The following is a 20,521-nucleotide window of genomic DNA, read 5'->3' as shown; positions in this document are numbered from 1 at the left end:
GGCAACCGGAAGCTCCACTAAAACAACTTCCGTGTTGTTAGCTTAACGTAGTGGTGCTAACAACGAAGATTGAACATAGAATTTGTGTAGTTTTATTATTTCTACAGCCTAAATTTTCCCGGTTGCGACGTTTTTTGTATTAAGATAAAATTTATATTTTCGGAATGCCAATTCTAGCAAGTGTAAACTCTTAAAGTGTGCTAGTTAGAGTAATTTAAGCTATCAACATCCGAGCCCAGTAGGGAAGCGTTAGCTAAAAGCCCCAACCTCGTTCATATTCATGTTATTTAAGTTTCTAAATTAATACATTGAGAAATATGAGAGAAATCTCATATCGCAGTCTTGTTAAATATTAAAACTGGGGGCTATTTTGCACTAAAAACCAACCTCAACAAGATTTTCGTGTTTTGCTAGTGATTTTGTTGGTGTGTATCCGATTGACGTCCATGTACCAGGAGGATTCTGCTTTCATGGCTGCTGCAAACTGACTTTCTTGAGTTTAGAATTTATATTTTATTCGTGTCAATGGGGAAAAGGAAAGACATGATTCATCCCAGATTTCTCGGTGAGTCTCTAAGATTATTGGCATTAAATTAATCATTTTGAGTTGAAGTCAAGCTGAAGGTCACACGTTGTTGTTGATATATTAGGTAGGCCTCAATAATCTTGTCTCTGTGCCTTATGTATTAATTATTAGTTATTAATATGTTCAGTTTGGAAAGTATCAGCAATGAGTGTTGCATTTATTGACCTTATTTCTGTAAAACATGTCATTCATTTAATTAACACAATTCAAACAAACCAATGTTGTTAATACTTTACTTAAATCTTATTGATTGATGGAGGCAATATAATTTTTGGGGGGTAAATGGAAATGTTGTCTTAATGGATAGCAATGGATAACCTTCTTGGATCTGTGTTGTTTGCGCCCCTTGCAGGTGAGGGCAGCTCTAGTTTGCACCGAGTTCACAAGCAGAAACACAAAAAGCACAAGAAGCACAAGAGGAAGCACCACAGCTTCGTCGAGGCCCCGGACCCTGAACCTGTCATCATCCCTCGACCACCTCCACAGCTTCGACTTAAAATCAAACTGGGAGGGCAGACGCTGGGGACAAAGAGGTGAGACTGTTTGCATATTAATCATTCCACGTCTGTGTAGAGGAAGCAGTTCAGGAGAAGCCCGATCACAAAGTGAGTTTTTGTTCCGTTATCTGTATCAGTGTTCCCACCTTTACTGTGCACCCCGGTGTGGCTCGTCCTCCTTCTCCTTTGATGATTATTCATAATGAAATTGATGACGATGATGAAGATGAGGATGACGATGACGATGAGCCCTCCGTGCCTCTGGAGCAATATCGGGCCTGGTTGGGTAAGTTAAAAATGTCAATGAAAAACATGAGTAGTCACAAGTCTGTGTTTATACTATTGTTTTATTGTGTCTATCGTGTCTCTTCTGTAACAGATGAAGACAGCAACGTGGCCACATCCCCTATGCCAGACATGGACTCAGATTCCATGCTGGGGGGTCCTGTGGATGAAGAGGAGAGGTGGCTGGACGCTCTGGAGAAGGGAGAACTTGACGACAACGGAGAGCTGAAGAAGGAGGTTGATGAGTCTCTGCTCACAGCCAGACAGGTGAGGAAGAGGAATGTAAGCTGAAAAACACCTCAGTTTCCATTGATTTCTGTTTAATTGTGTTCTTCATTGGTGATTAGAAAGCCCTGCTGCACAAGCAACAGAGCCAGCCTCTCCTGGAACTCCCCATGGGTTACAAGGAGAAAGAGATGACTGCGGAGATGATGCAGAAGCGGGAGGAACGCGCCAGAAAGCGACGCCTGCAGGCAGCCAAGAAGGCGGAAGAGAACAAGAACCAGACGATAGAGAGGCTGACAAAAACCAGCAAAGCCAAGATTAAAAGCATGAAAGAGAGGAAGTCCAAGCAGAACCAGTGTCCCATGATTCGGTACAGCGACTCTGTGCAAGGCATGGCCATCTCCTTCCCCAAAGGGGTCGCCGCTCTGGCCCCAGCGCCTCCACGTCCTCCACCGGCGGCCCCCAAGAACTGTGGAGTCGACGGCTGCACCAACCTCAAAAAGTACTCTTGTTCAAAAACTGGGGTCCCTCTCTGCAGCCTGGAGTGTTATAAGAGGAACCTGCTGCTTGTGCAGGGTGCAGCGTGAGCGTTATGGGATGTAAACGGACTCAGCTGTTTTTGTTTTCAGGACTCAGAATCCAAATCCAATGTGGAATTACTTTTCAACTTCCTTCTTCATATGGTTGTCACGAATATTTAGTATCTGCATTACCATCAAACATGACCTGAGATGTTCAAACATGAATGTTACTGAATTAGTTGAGTCTGAGAAGAATTATTTTCACTATTTAATTTTATTGTGCAAAATCAAAAATTAATTAAAGCTGTCAGAAAAACACATATGTGTTGAAGGAAAAAGAGATGGTTTAGTTTCTTTAATATCAATGTTTATTTCTGTAACAAATGACTCCATACAAAACTGTACATTTTAAATTACATATCGAAACTAATTTTGTCCAAACTCTAAATACAACTTGTAAAAATTTAAATTCCACCTGGTCTGCTCAGCGTTCTGGTTTTCATTGGTCCAGATTAGCAGGTTTGCAAGAGCAAGATGGAAGTTGTTGTCTTCTCTTGATAGCTTTACTCCAAAGTGCCTGAGGTATTCAGCGGCTTTCAAAGTACCCAAAAACACACTAAGAGCCTTGAACAAATCTCTGAGCAGCAAGGCTTACTTATTGATGCTGTAAGATCCACCATTAGCATCAAACCCCCTCCTCTGCTCTCAGGTGTTTTTTACCAGGTGGAACTTTTTTTTCTTCCTGAGAATAAAGACGGTGCTTCTGCGGCTTTCAAATCCTCTGTTTGTGCCTCACAAGGCCAGGCCGAAGGAGAGGCGGAAGGCCATCTCCACAGGAACCTCCGCCACCGAGTCGTGGAAGCACACATAGAACTCCTGAGGGACGGGTTCGAGCAACATCCGCCTGAAAGAACACGAAAACAGCCTGAGAATCAACCTCTCCTTTCTAGAACATTGGAAATATAATATTCCAGGATGTGGATTTACAAAATAAAAGTCATAAAAAAAGAGGCTGGTGTACCCGATGACCCAGTAAGTCATGGTGGGAGCCGGTTTCTTCTGGTCGGTCCAATTCTCTGGTTTACACTGGAACAGAACCCCGTGTTCCTTCACTGGGCCTAGACCCCAACCGCCCCCCTGAGGCCGGTCTGCAGCCCGACGGCCCTGCAGGACAGGAAGTGAACAGTCACATGATCAGATCATCAATAAAACAGTAATAATGTGAGCTAAGGTGTCATGAAACAGCCGTGTGTGGCCTTGATTTATGGTTGAGACCACCCCAACCCACCCTGGCCGGGAGGCTCTGCTGGAACGCGGCCCGAATGGAGAGGCAGCAGTGGTGGAAGTTGCGGATGAGCTGTGGGTGGATGGAGCCGCTGAGCTGAGCCACCTCTCTGTGGGTAGGAGCGATGAAGATGCCCTGAACCGTCTCCATCAGGACGTAATGGAACAAGGTGTTCTCAGCCCCCGAGGTCAGTCTGTCAGGCAGAAGAAGAAGAAACCGACGCTTCATAGTTTTTAAGTTTATAAATCACAATAATGAGTGGACTGAGGGGGAGGACCCACTTCATGGCGTAATACATCTCCTCGCTCTCTTTATCAGTCAGCGTCTTCTTCAGGGTGCCCAGATAGAACGGGTTCGGGTTCTTCATCCGGGGAATCTGATGTCAGAAGATTACAGTATTAGAACACTGTGATGAGTTCAAGTTCACAGCATAAAATCAGAGTTTCTTTGTCTCCTCCTGAAAATGTATCTTCATTTAGCTGCTAAATGCTAACACAGGGAGCTAAAAACACGACTACCAGATGAGATCATGCAGGTCAACTCCTACAGTTTAAAATAAATATCCAGATGTGCTTTATTTCACACTCTTATTTACTTATTAAATTAAAAGTGATTTCACCAGAAAAGAGGCTAAATGACACAGAAACAGGACAGAGCAGCTGTACCTTGAAGAGGCCCCCGCTGCCATCAGACCCTCTGGACCCCAGGGAGTCTCGTCGCCCTCCCAGCTTCCTGGCTGAGTCCGGTGTTGAATGTGGACTGAGGCCGGGGGGCCACGACGATCCCGACCCAGCATCCATCTGCCCCTCCCCCCCGCTGTCCGACAGGCTCCTCTGGGGGCTGGACCTCCGGACCCTCTCCCCAAACAGGCTGTGGCCTCTAGAAGAGGAGCCTTTCACCGTCCCGGTTAGTTTGCTTAAGATGGGGGAGGACGAAGCCAGGTTGTCCAAGCGTTCGCGGGCCGTGGCGGCAGGAAGGAACCAATCAGCACACGATAGGCAGGGCGTGGGCGGAGCATTCAGACGCTCCTCCATACCTGCCTCTAACACCTCCAGCTGCAGCAGAGTGGCTTTCACCTGGATGAGAACGGCTTTAGTGATGTTGTGGAGATCAACATCATTTAATCCTCTTGTTCTACAAACGAACTTAAATTTAAAAATGTCATATTTAACCTGATCGACGTAAACGCAGTCCGGTCCTGGAGAACCCAAAGCTTGTGAAGCACAACCACCGGCTTCCAGCAGGACACACTGCATGAAATGCCTCTGAAGGGACAAATAAATACAAAATGTCTTCTCTTTGGCAAATTAAATGAAAACAATCACATTAGAATAAATCTACAGCATTTAAAATAATAAAATGATAATAAAAATCCCTCTAGAGAGTGATTACGCAGCTCCAAACGCCAAAAAAGAGTCTAAAATGAAAGTTATTATAACTCAAACCACCCCCATTCATTGACTCGCCTCCTTACCAGCCCCACTATGAGGAGGAAGTGTCGTCCTTCTGGTTGGCTGTAGCCAGGTGCTGTGCTGCTATTGGCTCTCTGCTGGGGGAACACCTCCCTCCAGATGACAAGCTGACCCACCCTCTGCTCTGACGCCAGCGGGAGCAGGCAGTAGTGCTGGCAGTACAGACACACGTCCAGCAGGTCCTCTTTGGGCAGGTGATTGGCAATCAGGTAGGACTGGCAGATGGATGAGAAAATCATTCAGACACATTTTTGGGAGGTAGAGTGACTTTTTGAGTTTGTCTGAAGTAGGAAACCAACCTTATAAAACAAACAGGAGCCAAGAATCACGTACAGACGCCTCAGGCCGAAGAAGTCCTCTGACTGAAGAACAGAAAAGAAAAGGAAAACGTCAGAATGAAAGACGGCATAGGAAAACACTGTATTTACTTAATACTTTAGGATAACTAATCTACACAATAAACAGAAGAAAGTAAAGGAGTAACAAGTTCCTACCATTTCTCCAAAATCAGAAGACTCAAAATCCGAGAGCACAGTGTCCACCTCCACCTGAGGAAATTATCTATTAGCATTAAAGGATTGACATGAGAATCAATAATAATAATAATAAATAAATAAATGAAATCGATCAGTAATCAGTAAAAATTGTATATATAAAACATACTGTATATATGTTTTAAAATTAGAAGAGATATAAAAATAATTAATTGATCAGCTGTTAATGGTACACACAGCGTCAAATAGGAAAACTACCTCATGGTGAAGATAAGTTAATCAGTTATGTCACATTTCTTGTATCTCTTTAATATTTATTTTAGTTCAAATATTTTAATTTTTAATTTCAAGTCCTGCTATTTGTGTTGTTTTCGCTAATGGGCACCAGAGGGCGCCACAGCTAAAGAAATGGCCGTTAACATACAGATAACTGTAAACCTTGATGTCTGCAGGCAGCGTCAGCCACCGGACCGCCGGCAGTCCTTCCAGGAAAAGAGTCCCTGAGACGTCGGGGGCCGGGGCCGAGGAGCCGTCCCTCAGGCGGGACGGCTGGATGAGCTGCTGGAAGAACAGGCAGAAGAAATGGTCCAACCTGGGGGCATGGTCCCCCCCACAGAAGGCGCTGGGGAGAAGAAAGTAAATTGGGTGAATATCTATTTATATGTTAATAGATATTACCCATAAGCCACCCTGACCAACCTGTCTAAAGAGCCATACATCACTTTCAGCGTCCGGACTACATCTCCCACCACCGTCTGCAGATACAGCAGAGGAACCCTGGAAATAAAAACCCTTTGAATGACGATTCGGATCGAATTCCACTTCAAATATATGACTTAACAGCTGGGGGGGGGGGGGGCAGAAAGGAAGAACGTTTCAAACGTCGCTGTTCCATCTACATGTATGAGAATTTTTCTCAAATGACGTATCGACTGATCAGATGGTAAAAATGACTCATTTTACGAGCACATGCTCCTGAAAGACGCAGGCGTCCTGCCAGAGGAGAAAAAAATAAAACGTCAAAAACTAATGGATGTTTTAAATTGTTTTTACAGAGCTCTTAAAACCAGTTTCCTCTTCTTCCAAAGAGAGTTCACGTCTCAGGCAGAAAGTCATGCACAGAAAATTTAGCGTTAAGTAGCCCGCCAGCGTCAGATGTCCTGAAACTTATGCTGCCTCTTGGATTGGAGTCACGATGTGTGATGATTATCATTATCTCTGCAGGAGTTATCTCTCTGGATGAGTTCGTCTCTGCCTCCCCCACCTCTCAGCAGGAAGTCCGACCACCAGCAGGTTGTTGCTTTCCTTCCAGTAGCCCACATGAACCAGATGTTTCCCGAGCAGCAGAGAAGAACTGCAGGAGAGCGGATAGGAGCAGAAACAACGAGGAACAGACGGAACAGAGAAACCAAAAAGGTGGGATAAATATAAAAACAACATGAAGGTTAATTTAACAACCTGAACTGTCAGCCAAGCCCAACGGTTGTAAAACTATATAAATAAGTTGAGAACTTAACGAAAGAGGCTCTTCTTTACACAAACATTTGACTGATTAATGGCCTAAAACCTGACCGATGGATTAAAAAGAGTAAATGTAAAGGCGTTTACCTGATGATCTGCCCTCCTGTGACGTTCTCTAACATGTCACACAGCGTGAGGAAGATGCCCCTGACCCCCCTCAGCTGTCGGGACGCCTCAGACACCGGGTACTGGTACAGGATCTCCTCCTGTAGACACACACAAATACGACAAAATTGACAAAACAGCCAAAAGAAACGTCTTTGAATTTCTTACAAAACTAAAAGAACGCCACATTGTTGGATGCTACCATTTCCTCTGAACAGAAGAATAAACTAACAGTGTCAGTTTGGGTTCAGTTTGATAAAAACACCCTCTATAAATATGCTGTAAGAATAATTTGCAGATTTAATTTCCTGAATACAGAAAAACGGATCTAGGGTTGAATCTGTCGCAGACAGAACCTCTTCCTTTTGGCACAGTCAGTGTTTTAGTTTGCTGATATTAGTATTCGTCTCTACATGTCGGCAACTTTGAAGGATGTAGGGCGGATAAGAGGATCAGAGGGGGTGAAAACCTCGAATAAAGGACCCGCTGGCAACCAGGACAAAAACACTGAAAGAACAAAAGAACAAAAGAGGCTCCTTCTAAATTCCTCTGACTCCTGTTTCTCTGCAGTGAAACAACAAAGAAAATCTGATAAGTTGGGATTTTTTTAAAAAATGCTGGCTGATATTCGTTCCCTCCACATCCCAGGTGAGGAGATGAAAATATTTACATACGTCTGCAGAGTTCACCCCCTGAGAAAACATCAATCTGACTGTAATCACGGTATGGAGGAGGAGGATGGGAAGAAGAAAAGAAAATACCTGACTGAATCTGAAGTATGGATTTATTTAAAAAATGGATGTATTATATATTATTTTGTTTACAGATTGCTTCACTTCTGCCAAAAAGAATCCAGCCTAAAGAAAATGAAGTTCGCAGAAATCAAATAACGTATCATTTTCTGACAGGAGCTCCGGGCGCCGCACCATCGGCTTTTTTAGGTTCACCCGCAGGCGCTGGAATGGTTCCAGGGGAGTCGAGGTTCAGAGACAGATTTCCACTCCTGGTTTGGGTTTCCAACACAGGTTGACTCTCACCTATCAGAATACATCTCCTGACTGGATAATGCATGATGGGATGGCTCACGGCCAGCGGGTGTTCTGTTGCGATGCGTCCTTCATAACTCAAAGGAGGAGTCTGCATGAGGAACGCAGCTCTATTCACTCACATTCATGAGTTTAAACTGTCTAATAATTCTGAAATTACTTTCCAAACGGCTAATTTTTTTGTTGAAATACAAAAGCCACTCGTCCCTGGGTGGGCTCGAACCACCAACCTTTCGGTTAACAGCCGAACGCGCTAACCGATTGCGCCACAGAGACTGTGATGACTTTCTGGAGTCAGACTGGACGGACTTGTAAAACAAAGAACGTGCTCAGACTTTATTTATCTGATAAATTTAATGGCGGTTGTGAAATTTTAAAACCAAAAATATCCAGGTTGTGGTGTTGGCTTTCTGTTTTGATGCCGCTAAATGAATGTAGCAGATGTCAGACGGACATGCCTCCATTGAACCAGTTCTCAATTCGAAATCACAAACTGGAACAGTTTCATTCCTTCCCAGTGTGAAAAAAGGATATTGGATTGTTGCTACTAGAATCTACACAAAACACGTCCCTGGGTGGGCTTGAACCACCAACCTTTCGGTTAACAGCCGAACGCGCTAACCGATTGCGCCACAGAGACTGTTGCTGCTGATTGGCTCCTGTACACACATCATATCTCATACTGTCACCTCACATTTTACAAACTTCGCAGTCCATACTCAACTCCAGGACTGAAAGTTACTTTCTTTGCCAAAAAAAAGATTTTTTTTTTTCAGACTGACTGACAGAAAAAAATTTTTTTTTACACCAACCGAAAATATTTTGTCTTTAGACAGATCGAATGACTGAAAAAATAATTTTTTTAGACAGACCGACTGGTTGAGATAAAAAAAAATTCAGACAGACCAACCAACCGACCGACAAATCAAAAAAAAAAAAAAATTATACGACTGACCCACTGAAAAAAAAATTTGTTTAGACTGACCGACCCTGAAAATCATTTTTCTTTTGACAGACCAACCAACTGACCGGTCGAGAAAGAAAAAAGAATTGTTTTAGAAAAATTTTTTTCAACTGACTGGTGGAAAAAAAGCCTTTTTTTAGACCGACCAACCAGTCAAAAAAAATATTTTTTTTTTAGATAGACCAGGAAAAAAAAAATATTTTGACAGACTTACTGGTCGAAAAAAAAAAAGTTTTTTAGACCAACCGGTTGACCTACCTAAAAAAAATTTTTTTAGACCGACCAACCAAAACAAACATTTTGGTCGGTCGGTCTGTCTAAACAAATTTTTTTTTTGGTCGGTCAGTCTAAAAACAAATTTTTTTTGGTCGGTCAGTGTAAAAACATTTTTTTGACCGGTTTGTCTAAAAAAAATTTTTGATCAGTCGGCCTACAAAACTTTTTTTTTTCGGTTGGTTGGTCTAAAAAAATTTTTCATTCAGTTTTTTCAACCAGTCGGTCTGTCTAAAAATGGGTTTTTTTTCAGTCGGCTGGTCGGTCTAAAATAATAATATTTTTCACCCGATCAACTGTATTTTTCACAACAAACATCCTTTCACTGCTCTTTGAGTTTAGATGAACAGTTCAGGCTTTGTTAAACAGGAAGAAAATCCATAATTATATAGTTTTCAAAGTCCACACTGCTCCCTTCTGGTCTCCAAGATCTTAAATCCCATGTTCATTCAATCTCTGTGTGCTTCCTGAAGCGTGTCTCCTGAACAATTCAAAGACAAACTCGTGGCAAACATTGAGCTTTAAGTATCTCACCTCATCCTTTGAGCACAAAAGCCACTCGTCCCTGGGTGGGCTCGAACCACCAACCTTTCGGTTAACAGCCGAACGCGTTAACCGATTGCGCCACAGAGACTGTTGCTGCTGGTTTGGCTCCTGTACAGACATCATATCTCATACTGTCACCTCACATTTTACAAACTTCGCAGTCCATACTCAACTCCAGGACTGAAAGTTACTTTCTTTGCCAAAAAAAATATTTATTTTTTTCAGACTGACCGACAGAAAAAAAAATTTTTTTTACACCAACCGAAAATATTTTGTCTTTAGACAGATCGAATGACTGAAAAAATAATTTTTTTAGACAGACCGACTGGTTGAGATAAAAAAAAATTCAGACAGACCAACCAACCGACCGACAAATCAAAAAAAAAAAAATTTGTACAACTGACCCACTGAAAAAAAAATTAGTTTAGACTGACCGACCCTGAAAATCATTTTTCTTTTGACAGACCAACCAACTGACCGGTCGAGAAAGAAATAAGAATTGTTTTAGAAAAAATTTTTTCAACTGACTGGTGGAAAAAAAGCCTTTTTTTAGACCGACCAACCAGTCAAAAAAAATATTTTTTTTTTAGATAGACCAGGAAAAAAAAAATATTTTGACAGACTTACTGGTCGAAAAAAAAAAAGTTTTTTAGACCAACCGGTTGACCTACCTAAAAAAATTTTTTTAGACCGACCAACCAAAACAAACATTTTGGTCGGTCGGTCTGTCTAAACAAATTTTTTTTTTTGGTCGGTCAGTCTAAAAACAAATTTTTTTTGGTCGGTCAGTGTAAAAACATTTTTTTGACCGGTTTGTCTAAAAAAAATTTTTGATCAGTCGGCCTACAAAACTTTTTTTTTTCGGTTGGTTGGTCTAAAAAAAATTTTCATTCAGTTTTTTCAACCAGTCGGTCTGTCTAAAAATGGGTTTTTTTTCAGTCGGCTGGTCGGTCTAAAATAATAATATTTTTCACCCGATCAACTTTATTTTTCACAACAAACATCCTTTCACTGCTCTTTGAGTTTAGATGAACAGTTCAGGCTTTGTTAAACAGGAAGAAAATCCATAATTATATAGTTTTCAAAGTCCACACTGCTCCCTTCTGGTCTCCAAGATCTTAAATCCCATGTTCATTCAATCTCTGTGTGCTTCCTGAAGTGTGTCTCCTGAACAATTCAAAGACAAACTCGTGGCAAACATTGAGCTTTAAGTGTCTCACCTCATCCTTTGAGCACAAAAACCACTCGTCCCTGGGTGGGCTCGAACCACCAACCTTTCGGTTAACAGCCGAACGCGCTAACCGATTGCGCCACAGAGACTGTTGCATGTCAGTCCAACTCCTATACACACATCAAACCTCATTGACATTTTGCAAACTTCGCAGTCCATACTCAACTCCAGGACTGAAAGTTACTTTATTTACTTCGATAAAATATAATGTCACTGCTTTTAGACTCTAGACTAACAGTTCAGGGTTTGTTATACAGGAAGAAAATCCATATTTATATAGTTTTAACTTGTTTAACATATTTCTATAAATCGGCTACAAATGAGACGAGGAAGATGAATGAATGAATGAATGAATGAATGAATGAATGAATGAATGAATGATTAAAGGCTTGTCAATTTTTTCAAATTTTGTTTACCATGACTTCTACTTCATGCGTGTGCTCTTGGTGGTGCTGTTTCCCTGTAACGCTCACGTTCTATTCTTGGTATCCCGTAGTGATTCCTTATCACCAAGGACATGTTGATTATTAACAAAAGTTCATTAAGCACAAAAGTCTCTCGTCCCTGGGTGGGCTCGAACCACCAACCTTTCGGTTAACAGCTGAACGCGCTAACCGATTGCGCCACAGAGACTGCTACTTTGAGGACTTGACCTATGAAATCACTCCATTGTTTAACAAGTCTTGAAGGAACACAGCCAAATATATATTACGTGCTTCCTGAAGCTGGGTCTCCAGGACATATCCTTGACTTTCCCCACAACAAATATTATACCTTTATAATGTACAGCTGTTTGATTTACAACTAAGAGCAGAACAACATTTGACTCACTCTTCATTTAAACACTCAATGAAATGATCCAAAAATAACGCAAGTTGTACTGAAATCTCATCTTTCTTTAACCTCTTACTTCCATTCTCTGTGTGCTTCCTTAAGTACTGTATAGTTTCTGCACAAATCAATGACTTTTTCATAGCAAGTATTTAGTCTCTTTCCCCACCCTTTGAGCACAAAATTTTCTCGTCCCTGGGTGGGCTTGAACCACCAACCTTTCGGTTAACAGCCGAACGCGCTAACCGATTGCGCCACAGAGACAGACACTGTCAGTGTCATCTCCCGCACACACAGCTTGCTTTTTCCCAAAGCAATTTTTTTTTCATAGTTAGATTCTACATAAAAACACGTGATCGTCGTCTGTTCAGAAAAATCATATTCATGGAGCTTTATCAGTCAAAGTTCACACGTCGCTGGGTGGGCTTGAACCACCAACCTTTCGGTTAACAGCTGAACGCTCTAACCAATTGCGCCACAGAGACTGACTGCTACCTTCAGCACCTGTACAGAGATCAAACCTCATACTATCTTTACATTTTACAAACTTCTCAGTCCATACTCAACTACAGGACTTTAGTTACTTTCTTGTCCAGAAGAAATATTCTTTTACTTCTCTTAAAGTCTAGACTAACAGTTCAGGGTTTGTTGAACAGGAAGAAAACCCATAATTATATGGCTTTCAAAGTCCACACTGGTTCCCCCGGTCTCAAAGATCTTAAACCCCATGTTCATACATTCTCTCTGAGCATCCTGAAGTACGGTTGCTTGTACAATTCAAAGACTTTTCCATGGCAAATATTGAGCTTTCACCTCATCTTTTGTGCACAAAATTCTCTCGTCCCTGGGTGGGCTCGAACCACCAACCTTTCGGTTAACAGCCGAACGTGCTAACCGATTGCGCCACAGAGACAGACAGAGTCAGTGTCATCTCCTGCACACACACCTTGCTGTTTTCCAAAGCAATTTTTTTTTCATAGTTTAATTCTAGATAAAAACACGTGATCGTCGTTCTGTTCAGAAAATTCATATTCACTGAGCTTTAACAGTCAAAGTTCACACGTCCCTGGGTGGGCTCGAACCACCAACCTTTCGGTTAACAGCCGAACGCGCTAACCGATTGCGCCACAGAGACTGACTCGGCTACCTTCAGCTCCTGTACAGAGATCAAACCTCATTCTATCTTTACATTTTACAAGTTTCTCAGTCCATACTCAACTCCAAGACTTTAGTTACTTTCTTTTCCAGAAGAAATATTCTTTCACTTCTCTTACAGTCTAGACTAACAGTTCAGGGTTTGTTGAACAGGACAAAAACCCATAATTATCCCCAGGCCTCAAAGATCTTAAATCCCATGTTCATACGTTCTCTCTGAGCATCCTGAAGTACGGTCGCTTGAACAATTCAAAGACTTTTCCATGGCAAATATTGAGCTTTCAGAGTCTCACCTCATCTTTTAAGCACAAAAGTCTCTCGTCCCTGGGTGGGCTCGAACCACCAACCTTTCGGTTAACAGCCGAACGCGCTAACCGATTACGCCACAGAGACAGACACATTCAGTGTCATCTCCCGCACAGACACGTCCAGGACTGAACGTTGTTTTGTTTCCTAAAGCAAAATTTTTCATAGTTTGATTCTAGATAAAAACACATGTTCTTTGTCTGTTCAGAAGACTCATATTTATGGAGCATTAGCTGTCAAAGTTCACACGTCCCTGGGTGGGCTCGAACCACCAACCTTTCGGTTAACAGCCGAACGCGCTAACCGATTGCGCCACAGAGACTCATACACAAACATCTTGACCAGTAGATGTTCTCCCTTGTTGTTCAGGCCTTGAACTACCACAGAATCACGTTTTCCATGTTCTTTCCTCAGCAAACACAATGCTTTGTTTTAAAACTCTCTGAATCTAAAGTAACCTCTCATTACGATCAGAGTAAGAACATTAGTTGGTTTGAGGACATGCAGAGAGTGGACATACATGTTATTTCCTCCCCACTTTGTGATTTAGACCCCTCCAGGAACGTGAGGGTAACGTTACACTGACCTCTTCTTGTTGAGATGTGGAGTCCAGTTTGAGCGACAGGTACATGATGATATGTGGGATGTGACCGATGGACATCTGAAGTTCCGCTGTGTCCTCCCCCCACAGCAGGCGCACCAGCTGGCTGACGGGCGGAGGCGTCTTCACCTTATGACCCGACGACACGTCGCTCGTACCGCCGCCGTCCACCAGAGCCGCCGTCTCCAGGGTCAGCCTCACCTTGAGGACAGGACAAAAATAAGAGGGTGGTGAGAAATTTAAGTATCACTCATTGAGTGCCTCTGGTTTGGCTTTTAGTCATGGACGCGTCATTTACTCAGTTCTAATACCTTGCATTAGCCTGTCAACCAGTCCCACTTGGAGTCTTGAATCACTTCTAAAAATAAGTTTCTACGGCTCCACATGATTATTCTTGGCACGAAATCAGTTGTAAAGCGTCTGCCTTGTTGGAAAATAGAAGTGGACGCCTCAGGGCTTCCAAAAGGGAGAGAAAACTTTTAGATTAATTCATGAAAAAAGATGAAAAATAAATAGATTGTAAGAAAAAGGGGTGACCCCAACTTCCTGACCCAACCGCTGCATAACAAATAACAGGAGGGAGGTGTGTGTGTGTGTGTGTGTGTTGGAATAAATTACAACCAGACCTCAGCAAGCCAAGGAAACCGAAAGAAGGAAACGTTCAGACGATTCTCTTACGTTCATGACGTGTTTTTGGACGTTCTGTACTCAGATACTTTATTTCACGCTGCCGTTAACAGGAAGTCAGAGCAGGAACAAAAACAGAGCGGCGTGGAAACCCGACAAGCACGGAAACACATGCAGTCAAAATGCACAATGGGATGGAACATTTCAACTGTGCATTCAACTTAAACCAACAGATGCTCAATAAATCAAAAAGATAATTCAAGACTTTGTAATTCAAGTTTAATTTATCTGAGTTCAACTTATCTTAGGTTCAACTTATCTTTCCTATAAACAAGTCAGGTAGTTCTACGAGGAATAACACCAGAGGTTCTGCCAGGATTGACCTCAAACTTTGAGTTTTGTTGAGTACATCTTATTCTGGACCCGCAAATAACATTTTTCCTCCTAACATAAGACAGAATGTGAAACATGTTGTTAATCAAACACTCCACAAACGCTTTAATTTTTTGCACGCATATTCAAATTCCTAACTCCGGCATTGTTTAAATCCGCAACTACACTAAAACAAAACCACATGTTCAGTTATCTGTAGCAGACTGACAGAATGTCAGCGTTACCCACCAGATATTAACTTTCTGGTGTTGCCCCCTCCCACAAATACACACAAAAACATCCATTTTCCAACATTATGCACTTCAATAAAGTCAGTCGTCAATAAGGTTAGCATATATTACTTTGGTCTTATTTAGTTTTTGTCCATTCAGTGGAACAACACCATCTGCAAACAATCCCCCCGCCAACCCGTCCCATTAGGCCTCATGGCGACGGCGCAGAAAAACAGAGACGTTCTCTGCTCTTTATTAGGATGTGGTGCGACCTCGTCTTTAAAAAAACGCCGTTGTTTCAAGATAATAAATGTTAGTAAAAGACAAGAAAAAGCAAAAAAGCGGTTTGTGAAGAAACAGTTCAATTATGGTAACTTAAAAAAAAAAAAACGTGCAAAGCAATCCTCGATATCTTGGTGACTGAAAAAAATATTTCTCAAATAAAAGCAAAGATCCAGTTCCAGGAAAGGAAATAAAAGAAGTCAAACTGTGTTGTTTTTTTTTAAATCCAAAGTTCTCAAAGGTCTGTCAGCACTCACCACAAGCCGCCCGCCTCTCCAACAGGCGCCTGCAGCTGGGCCGCCAGCCATTTCACCCAATTTTAAAGGTATTATTAAGAAGAGGCGAGCAACTATTGGAAGACCATGAGATGAATCTCACATTTGAAAGGCTGCCTGTATCCTCAATTCTTCCACAATCATGAAGTAAATAGTTCTTGCTGGATTTAAGTGAGGAGTCCACATTCAGACAAGAAAAAAAAAAAAAAAAGGACGCAAACTGATTTTTAGGGAAATCATCGGGTAAAGAGGCTGAACGGGATAACTGCAGCACTCATCAAATATAATGAGGATGTGGTCAGACTCTCTCTGGAATTCCCGCCTGTTGATGTCAGTCATGTAACACTCGCCTTTTGACGGACGAACATGCATGAAAGAGTAACTGGCAGAGAGGATGCTGGACGGAGTGATATTAATATATTTTTTTTCTTCTGCATGTAATAAGTACTGTCTGGGAGGGCTGGTAGGAGCAAAAAAAACCCAAAACATTCACCAACACACAAAAAACCCCCACTCTGTCAGCCATACAACTCTATTTCAGGTTTCTTGAAAGTCATGGTGGTGTCTGGGGAAAACAGAAAACCTCCTTTGCTTTTTTCTCTACGGTGTAATTTAGTTTCCGACTACATCTTCTAATCAGCCGGGGGTTTACGATCCCGCAGTCGTTTCCTGTGGCACCAGAAAGAAGAGTCCCATCTCCGTCCCGTCTGTCCGGCGTTTCTTCTGCCACCGTCCTGTACGTACTCTGTCATTTTCACATTCCTGCCCCTCGACGGTCTGCTATTTGGTTAAAATCCACAACTGAGGTAAAGACTGCATTTTTTAGCTGCCGATCAAAGAAGTAATTGAGCTTTTTTTTTTTTTTTTAATGTTTAATGGTGCTGACTTCTGCTTTCCATTCACATTGTAGGAGTTTTTAAAAAAAAAGATGCATTTAAAAAGAATTTCATGGTCTTTTATTGTCCAAGTTTTCTCTTTCCTACCATACAAAGTTTATGAAAAAAGGTTGTTTTCTGCCACCCGGTCGTTTTCAATTTTGAATAAAGATTTATACTAACTGTGTGCAGATAAAATGCTTCATTTGATTCTTTTTGTCGTTGTTTTTGACAGATTTACTGACCTGTGTTGGTCCCGGGATGCAGGACAGAACCCTCTCAATGTTCTCTGAGGTCACGTCCACGTCATCCACCGCCACGAGCACATCACCTGAGCATTTAAGAAAAAAAAATCAGTGATGGAGAGAAAAAAAAGGGGTTGAAAACATATTTATTTTAGATGTGACCATAATAACTCAAAGCAAATCCTGTTAAGGGACAAATAAGAAGCATTTCTTCTACACATTTGACCTGTGGTTGGTCTATATAATATCAGCATTCCTGATCTGAGAGTAAAAGGTCAGTGAAGAGCTTCACCTGCTGGTGTGCAGGGAGGAATCTCAGTAACACAGTGGTTCCAGGTATTTAACTACTCTAATGGTTCAAGCATGCGTTAAAATCTTCTCTAAACGAAAACTCATGTTGGAAGTCATTCAAGCTGGAGGGTAATTGTCTAGATAGTAAAAACTGTCCAACGATTTGCACTCATTTGCACAAGAATTCACAGATTTTCTTTTGCAGAACTTTTCTTTATGGCTGAAAAGAGATTGAAACGAGCCAAGAAAAGTAGCCGTTACAAACATCCCGCACACATTTTAACAAGAGGTGTGTAGTTTTTACAACCCAGAGTGAAACCTGTATGATTTTATGGCCGCTATTGTTTCAATAAAATGAAAAAAGCCAATACATGATGCAGAGTTACAACATAAAACCAGCACGTCTGGCAGTAAAAAAGCATCACATCACATTTGCAAATTATAGTTCCGACATAATAGTCTTATTTCAACCATTTCTGACTTAATATTACATTATTATCACAATGCAGGGTTCCTTTTCGACAGAAATCTGTGTGCTACTCCAGTATGACTGTTGTAATATTTACAGCCTGCGTTTTGGCAGTGACTTTGTGTGGTGTGGAAATGGAGGGATCAGTTCTGACACCACAAAGGTTGGGGTTGTGGTTTTAAGGACGGAAAGAACGTCTTCTGCACAACATCAGTCACAAAAGGACTTTTACTTTCATTCGTGTAAAATTTCTGTAAAGCTCAAGCTCCCAGATGCATCCTGGGAGAATGAACGCAGACGGACCGGTGGGAACATTTTAATGGGCTTGTGTCACTCTTGACCTCTGCTGAACTTTAGGGAACTTTAGAGGAGTAGTAGATGGATCATAAAACGATAAGAGATGCATTTTCTTTTCTTATACTGACTGTTGAGATGAAAAATGAACAGATAAGCGTTAATAGCAGCTCCTTGTTGGAGTTCTGGTCTTACCAATGAGGATTTGTCCACATTTGATGGCTGGACTGTTGGGTATTAACCCATGAACCGACAGCCTTTCCTCCTGTCGGACCACCGTGGGGTCTCCTGGTTCTCTGCTCCAGGGGGGGCGATGCACCACCCCCAGCAGCGCCTCCAGCAGGCCCCCACCTTCAGACAGAGGTGTCGACGAACCTCCGAGCCGTTTGGGGTTAAGATAGACGCAAACTTCCTTCATCTGCTGCTGCTGGACCGTCACGCCTTGACGCTGACCCGGCTGGTTCTTCAGGATGGATGCTGGGGGCGACGATACAGTCGAGTTGTCTTTACCTCCATCCTTTCCTCCCGCTCGACGCAGAGACGGCCGGCGTTTTCTCCTCAGGATCCTGGTGAGCCTTTTGAGGGCCGTCTCTCCTTTGGCGTGCGAGTCGCATCGTGGCTTCTTGTTTTGCTCCGTGATGATCTCGGCTTCGTTTTCTCTGAAGCGGACGTGGTTAGTAGAGACACCTTGATGGGTGGCGGCTTGAGCCAACGCAGCCTCCTCTTCACCTTCACTCAGCTCCAGATAGAAAAGCTCGCCGTTCTTCTGGATGTCATCAAGCCATTCTGGTTCCAAATCACTGACAGGCAAAAAAAAAAACAGGACAATGAAACTGAAAAACAGGTTTTATAGTAAATCCGCACTGATATTAATCAATTTGATTATTAGATATGATGTAATAACTAAGACCTTATAATAAACTACTTTTTCTGAGGGAAAAGGCTGGACTATAATTACATATAATATGTGCACAATTTCGTTAGTTTAGCAAATTTTGTGCCAAACCTGCCTCTAAATTAACAATTCAAAATGCATGTTTCTAATTCTCTTTTATTAGTTCTGCCCACACATGTATGATGTAGGAAATATGATCATATGTTTGACGTTTGGAGGAAAAACACAGCTTTTCTTTTCTTTTGGTTTCTCTTCTTTTCAGCTGTCTTTGAAGAGGTCGTGGTTCTTTGGACATGCTGTCCTTAAATTTTCTGAAACATACAATTATTTATGAGGGTTCACCTCCCCAACTAAAAACCCTCCCCAGAGTGATGAAAAGCATCAGGGAGGAGAGGTGGAGGACATTCCCTCAGAACAGACTTACATTCACAAAACACCTCCTTTTACGTTACTTTTTTTTAAAAATTAATATGCATTAATATGAATTAAACGTGTAATTAAAGCATCTCTTATTGAACATTTTGAGTTATATCTTCTTACTCTGAGGAGTCGCCGCTGTTCAAACTCGATGCAGATTCACAGACACTCGCGTTGTCGTGTTCGGGACTATTTCCCTCCATTTCAACCGCTTTAAACCGGATTCCCGGTAAACCGACCGCCGGTACCGGGAGATACTTTTGTTATCTAACTTTTACTTCCCGTGTTATCAAGAAAATGCGCCTTGAAAACTGTAACTTTTACTGAATCGAGCGCTGACGTTTTACCGCCATGTTGAAATTGTTCAGGAGGAAGGCAGGTCTTGTCACGTGATGCAATATGCGGCATCTGATTGGTGCAAGGCGCGGTTGCTACTGACAACACGGAAGCCTTTTTTTTTCTTTTTTTTACCGCTTAACCTTAATAATACAGCTACAACACATACCATATAATTACAGGAAATTTCCATTAAATGAATAAAGAAATAAATATATACTATAAAAAAATATATCACCATGGAAACGCAAAGAGTAAAATATAAAAGAAACAGGGTTTACATTCATATGAATGTCGGAACTGAGAATCCGGCTACATTAGAGTAATTAATAGTGTTCCTGAATTTTCTATTGAAGCATGCAACGTTTTCATGTGTTTATTTGCCTCTCTATTTTCAGTTTTTTATTCCCCTCTGCTATTCAAAATGTTCTGAGGTCACACAAAAACACAGCTTAACGTTTTTCAGAAGAAACAGTTTGCTGGAGGTTTTACTGACCTGTATAGGAGAACACTGCGGATAGAGTCGAAGTCCTCCAAGTTTTTAGAAAATGAAGCTCCATCTATAGAGACATTAAACATCATTTGGGTGGCATGCTTTTGTAGAGAGAGTGCGGCCAGAAAAGCTGTCTTATCTTAAAAGTTCCAATTTAAAACTCCAAGAGTTCAATAAAGAAAAAGGTTTAACAAATGTTTTCCTCAAAATCAATCCTCTCGCTTTGGACCGCAGGAATGTCAGAATGAGAGGGTTTAGAACGGATCACCGACAGGGAGTAGTGAACCTTTCAATACCGACACTATTCACAAGACGAAGAATCCCATTGGTCTCCTCTATTTACGTTCTGAGTGTTTCTCCAGGCTACCAGATCGGAATCTAACCCAGCGGTCGTCTTGGCAGGTGGAGCCGATGCCCGCCTACTGGGGCTCCGAACACAAACCCGCATTTATGGTCAGTCAGAAAAAACCCCA

At 41.9% G+C, this 20,521-nt stretch overlaps 2 protein-coding genes and 11 non-coding genes across 17 annotated transcripts; 1 reads left to right on the top strand and 12 right to left on the bottom strand.

The window, feature by feature from the left end:
* The first annotated feature begins 41 nt into the window (after positions 1 to 41).
* Positions 42 to 2,588, top strand: ino80b (INO80 complex subunit B). Its single transcript, XM_068307785.1, has 5 exons — positions 42 to 565; positions 939 to 1,119; positions 1,221 to 1,369; positions 1,463 to 1,635; positions 1,716 to 2,588. Exons 1-5 carry the CDS (start codon positions 526 to 528, stop codon positions 2,178 to 2,180), a joined length of 1,008 nt encoding a protein of 335 aa, XP_068163886.1. The 5' UTR covers positions 42 to 525; the 3' UTR covers positions 2,181 to 2,588.
* Positions 2,460 to 20,498, bottom strand: intu (inturned planar cell polarity protein). Of its 5 annotated transcripts, XM_068307784.1 has the most exons (17): positions 20,052 to 20,495; positions 18,103 to 18,707; positions 16,854 to 16,939; positions 13,930 to 14,145; positions 6,974 to 7,092; positions 6,630 to 6,719; positions 6,065 to 6,142; positions 5,804 to 5,987; positions 5,366 to 5,419; positions 5,171 to 5,233; positions 4,874 to 5,086; positions 4,572 to 4,664; positions 4,065 to 4,475; positions 3,681 to 3,775; positions 3,403 to 3,592; positions 3,136 to 3,278; positions 2,460 to 3,018 (listed from the first exon to the last, which is right to left on the bottom strand). In XM_068307784.1, exons 1-17 carry the CDS (start codon positions 20,135 to 20,137, stop codon positions 2,907 to 2,909), a joined length of 2,838 nt encoding a protein of 945 aa, XP_068163885.1. In that variant the 5' UTR covers positions 20,138 to 20,495; the 3' UTR covers positions 2,460 to 2,906. The 5 variants fall into 5 exon arrangements, with proteins under 5 accessions (XP_068163885.1, XP_068163883.1, XP_068163884.1 ...); XM_068307782.1 differs by having other exon boundaries at positions 2,460 to 3,278; positions 20,052 to 20,497; XM_068307783.1 differs by having other exon boundaries at positions 4,065 to 4,664; positions 20,052 to 20,496.
* Positions 8,240 to 8,313, bottom strand: trnan-guu (transfer RNA asparagine (anticodon GUU)). Its single transcript has one exon. It is a non-coding gene; the product is annotated as a tRNA-Asn (tRNA).
* trnan-guu (transfer RNA asparagine (anticodon GUU)) lies at positions 8,604 to 8,677 on the bottom strand. Its single transcript has one exon. It is a non-coding gene; the product is annotated as a tRNA-Asn (tRNA).
* trnan-guu (transfer RNA asparagine (anticodon GUU)) lies at positions 9,835 to 9,908 on the bottom strand. Its single transcript has one exon. It is a non-coding gene; the product is annotated as a tRNA-Asn (tRNA).
* trnan-guu (transfer RNA asparagine (anticodon GUU)) lies at positions 11,067 to 11,140 on the bottom strand. The gene has a single exon. It is a non-coding gene; the product is annotated as a tRNA-Asn (tRNA).
* trnan-guu (transfer RNA asparagine (anticodon GUU)) lies at positions 11,611 to 11,684 on the bottom strand. The gene has a single exon. It is a non-coding gene; the product is annotated as a tRNA-Asn (tRNA).
* trnan-guu (transfer RNA asparagine (anticodon GUU)) lies at positions 12,073 to 12,146 on the bottom strand. The gene has a single exon. It is a non-coding gene; the product is annotated as a tRNA-Asn (tRNA).
* Positions 12,294 to 12,367, bottom strand: trnan-guu (transfer RNA asparagine (anticodon GUU)). Its single transcript has one exon. It is a non-coding gene; the product is annotated as a tRNA-Asn (tRNA).
* Positions 12,722 to 12,795, bottom strand: trnan-guu (transfer RNA asparagine (anticodon GUU)). Its single transcript has one exon. It is a non-coding gene; the product is annotated as a tRNA-Asn (tRNA).
* trnan-guu (transfer RNA asparagine (anticodon GUU)) lies at positions 12,944 to 13,017 on the bottom strand. Its single transcript has one exon. It is a non-coding gene; the product is annotated as a tRNA-Asn (tRNA).
* On the bottom strand, positions 13,357 to 13,430 carry trnan-guu (transfer RNA asparagine (anticodon GUU)). The gene has a single exon. It is a non-coding gene; the product is annotated as a tRNA-Asn (tRNA).
* Positions 13,592 to 13,665, bottom strand: trnan-guu (transfer RNA asparagine (anticodon GUU)). Its single transcript has one exon. It is a non-coding gene; the product is annotated as a tRNA-Asn (tRNA).
* Positions 20,499 to 20,521: the final 23 nt, after the last annotated feature.

Source organism: Antennarius striatus, chromosome 23 (assembly GCF_040054535.1).
Source record: "Antennarius striatus isolate MH-2024 chromosome 23, ASM4005453v1, whole genome shotgun sequence".
NCBI lineage: Eukaryota > Metazoa > Chordata > Actinopteri > Lophiiformes > Antennariidae > Antennarius > Antennarius striatus.
Note: the sequence above shows the minus strand (reverse complement) of the source record. Positions and strands in the feature narration are given on the sequence as shown.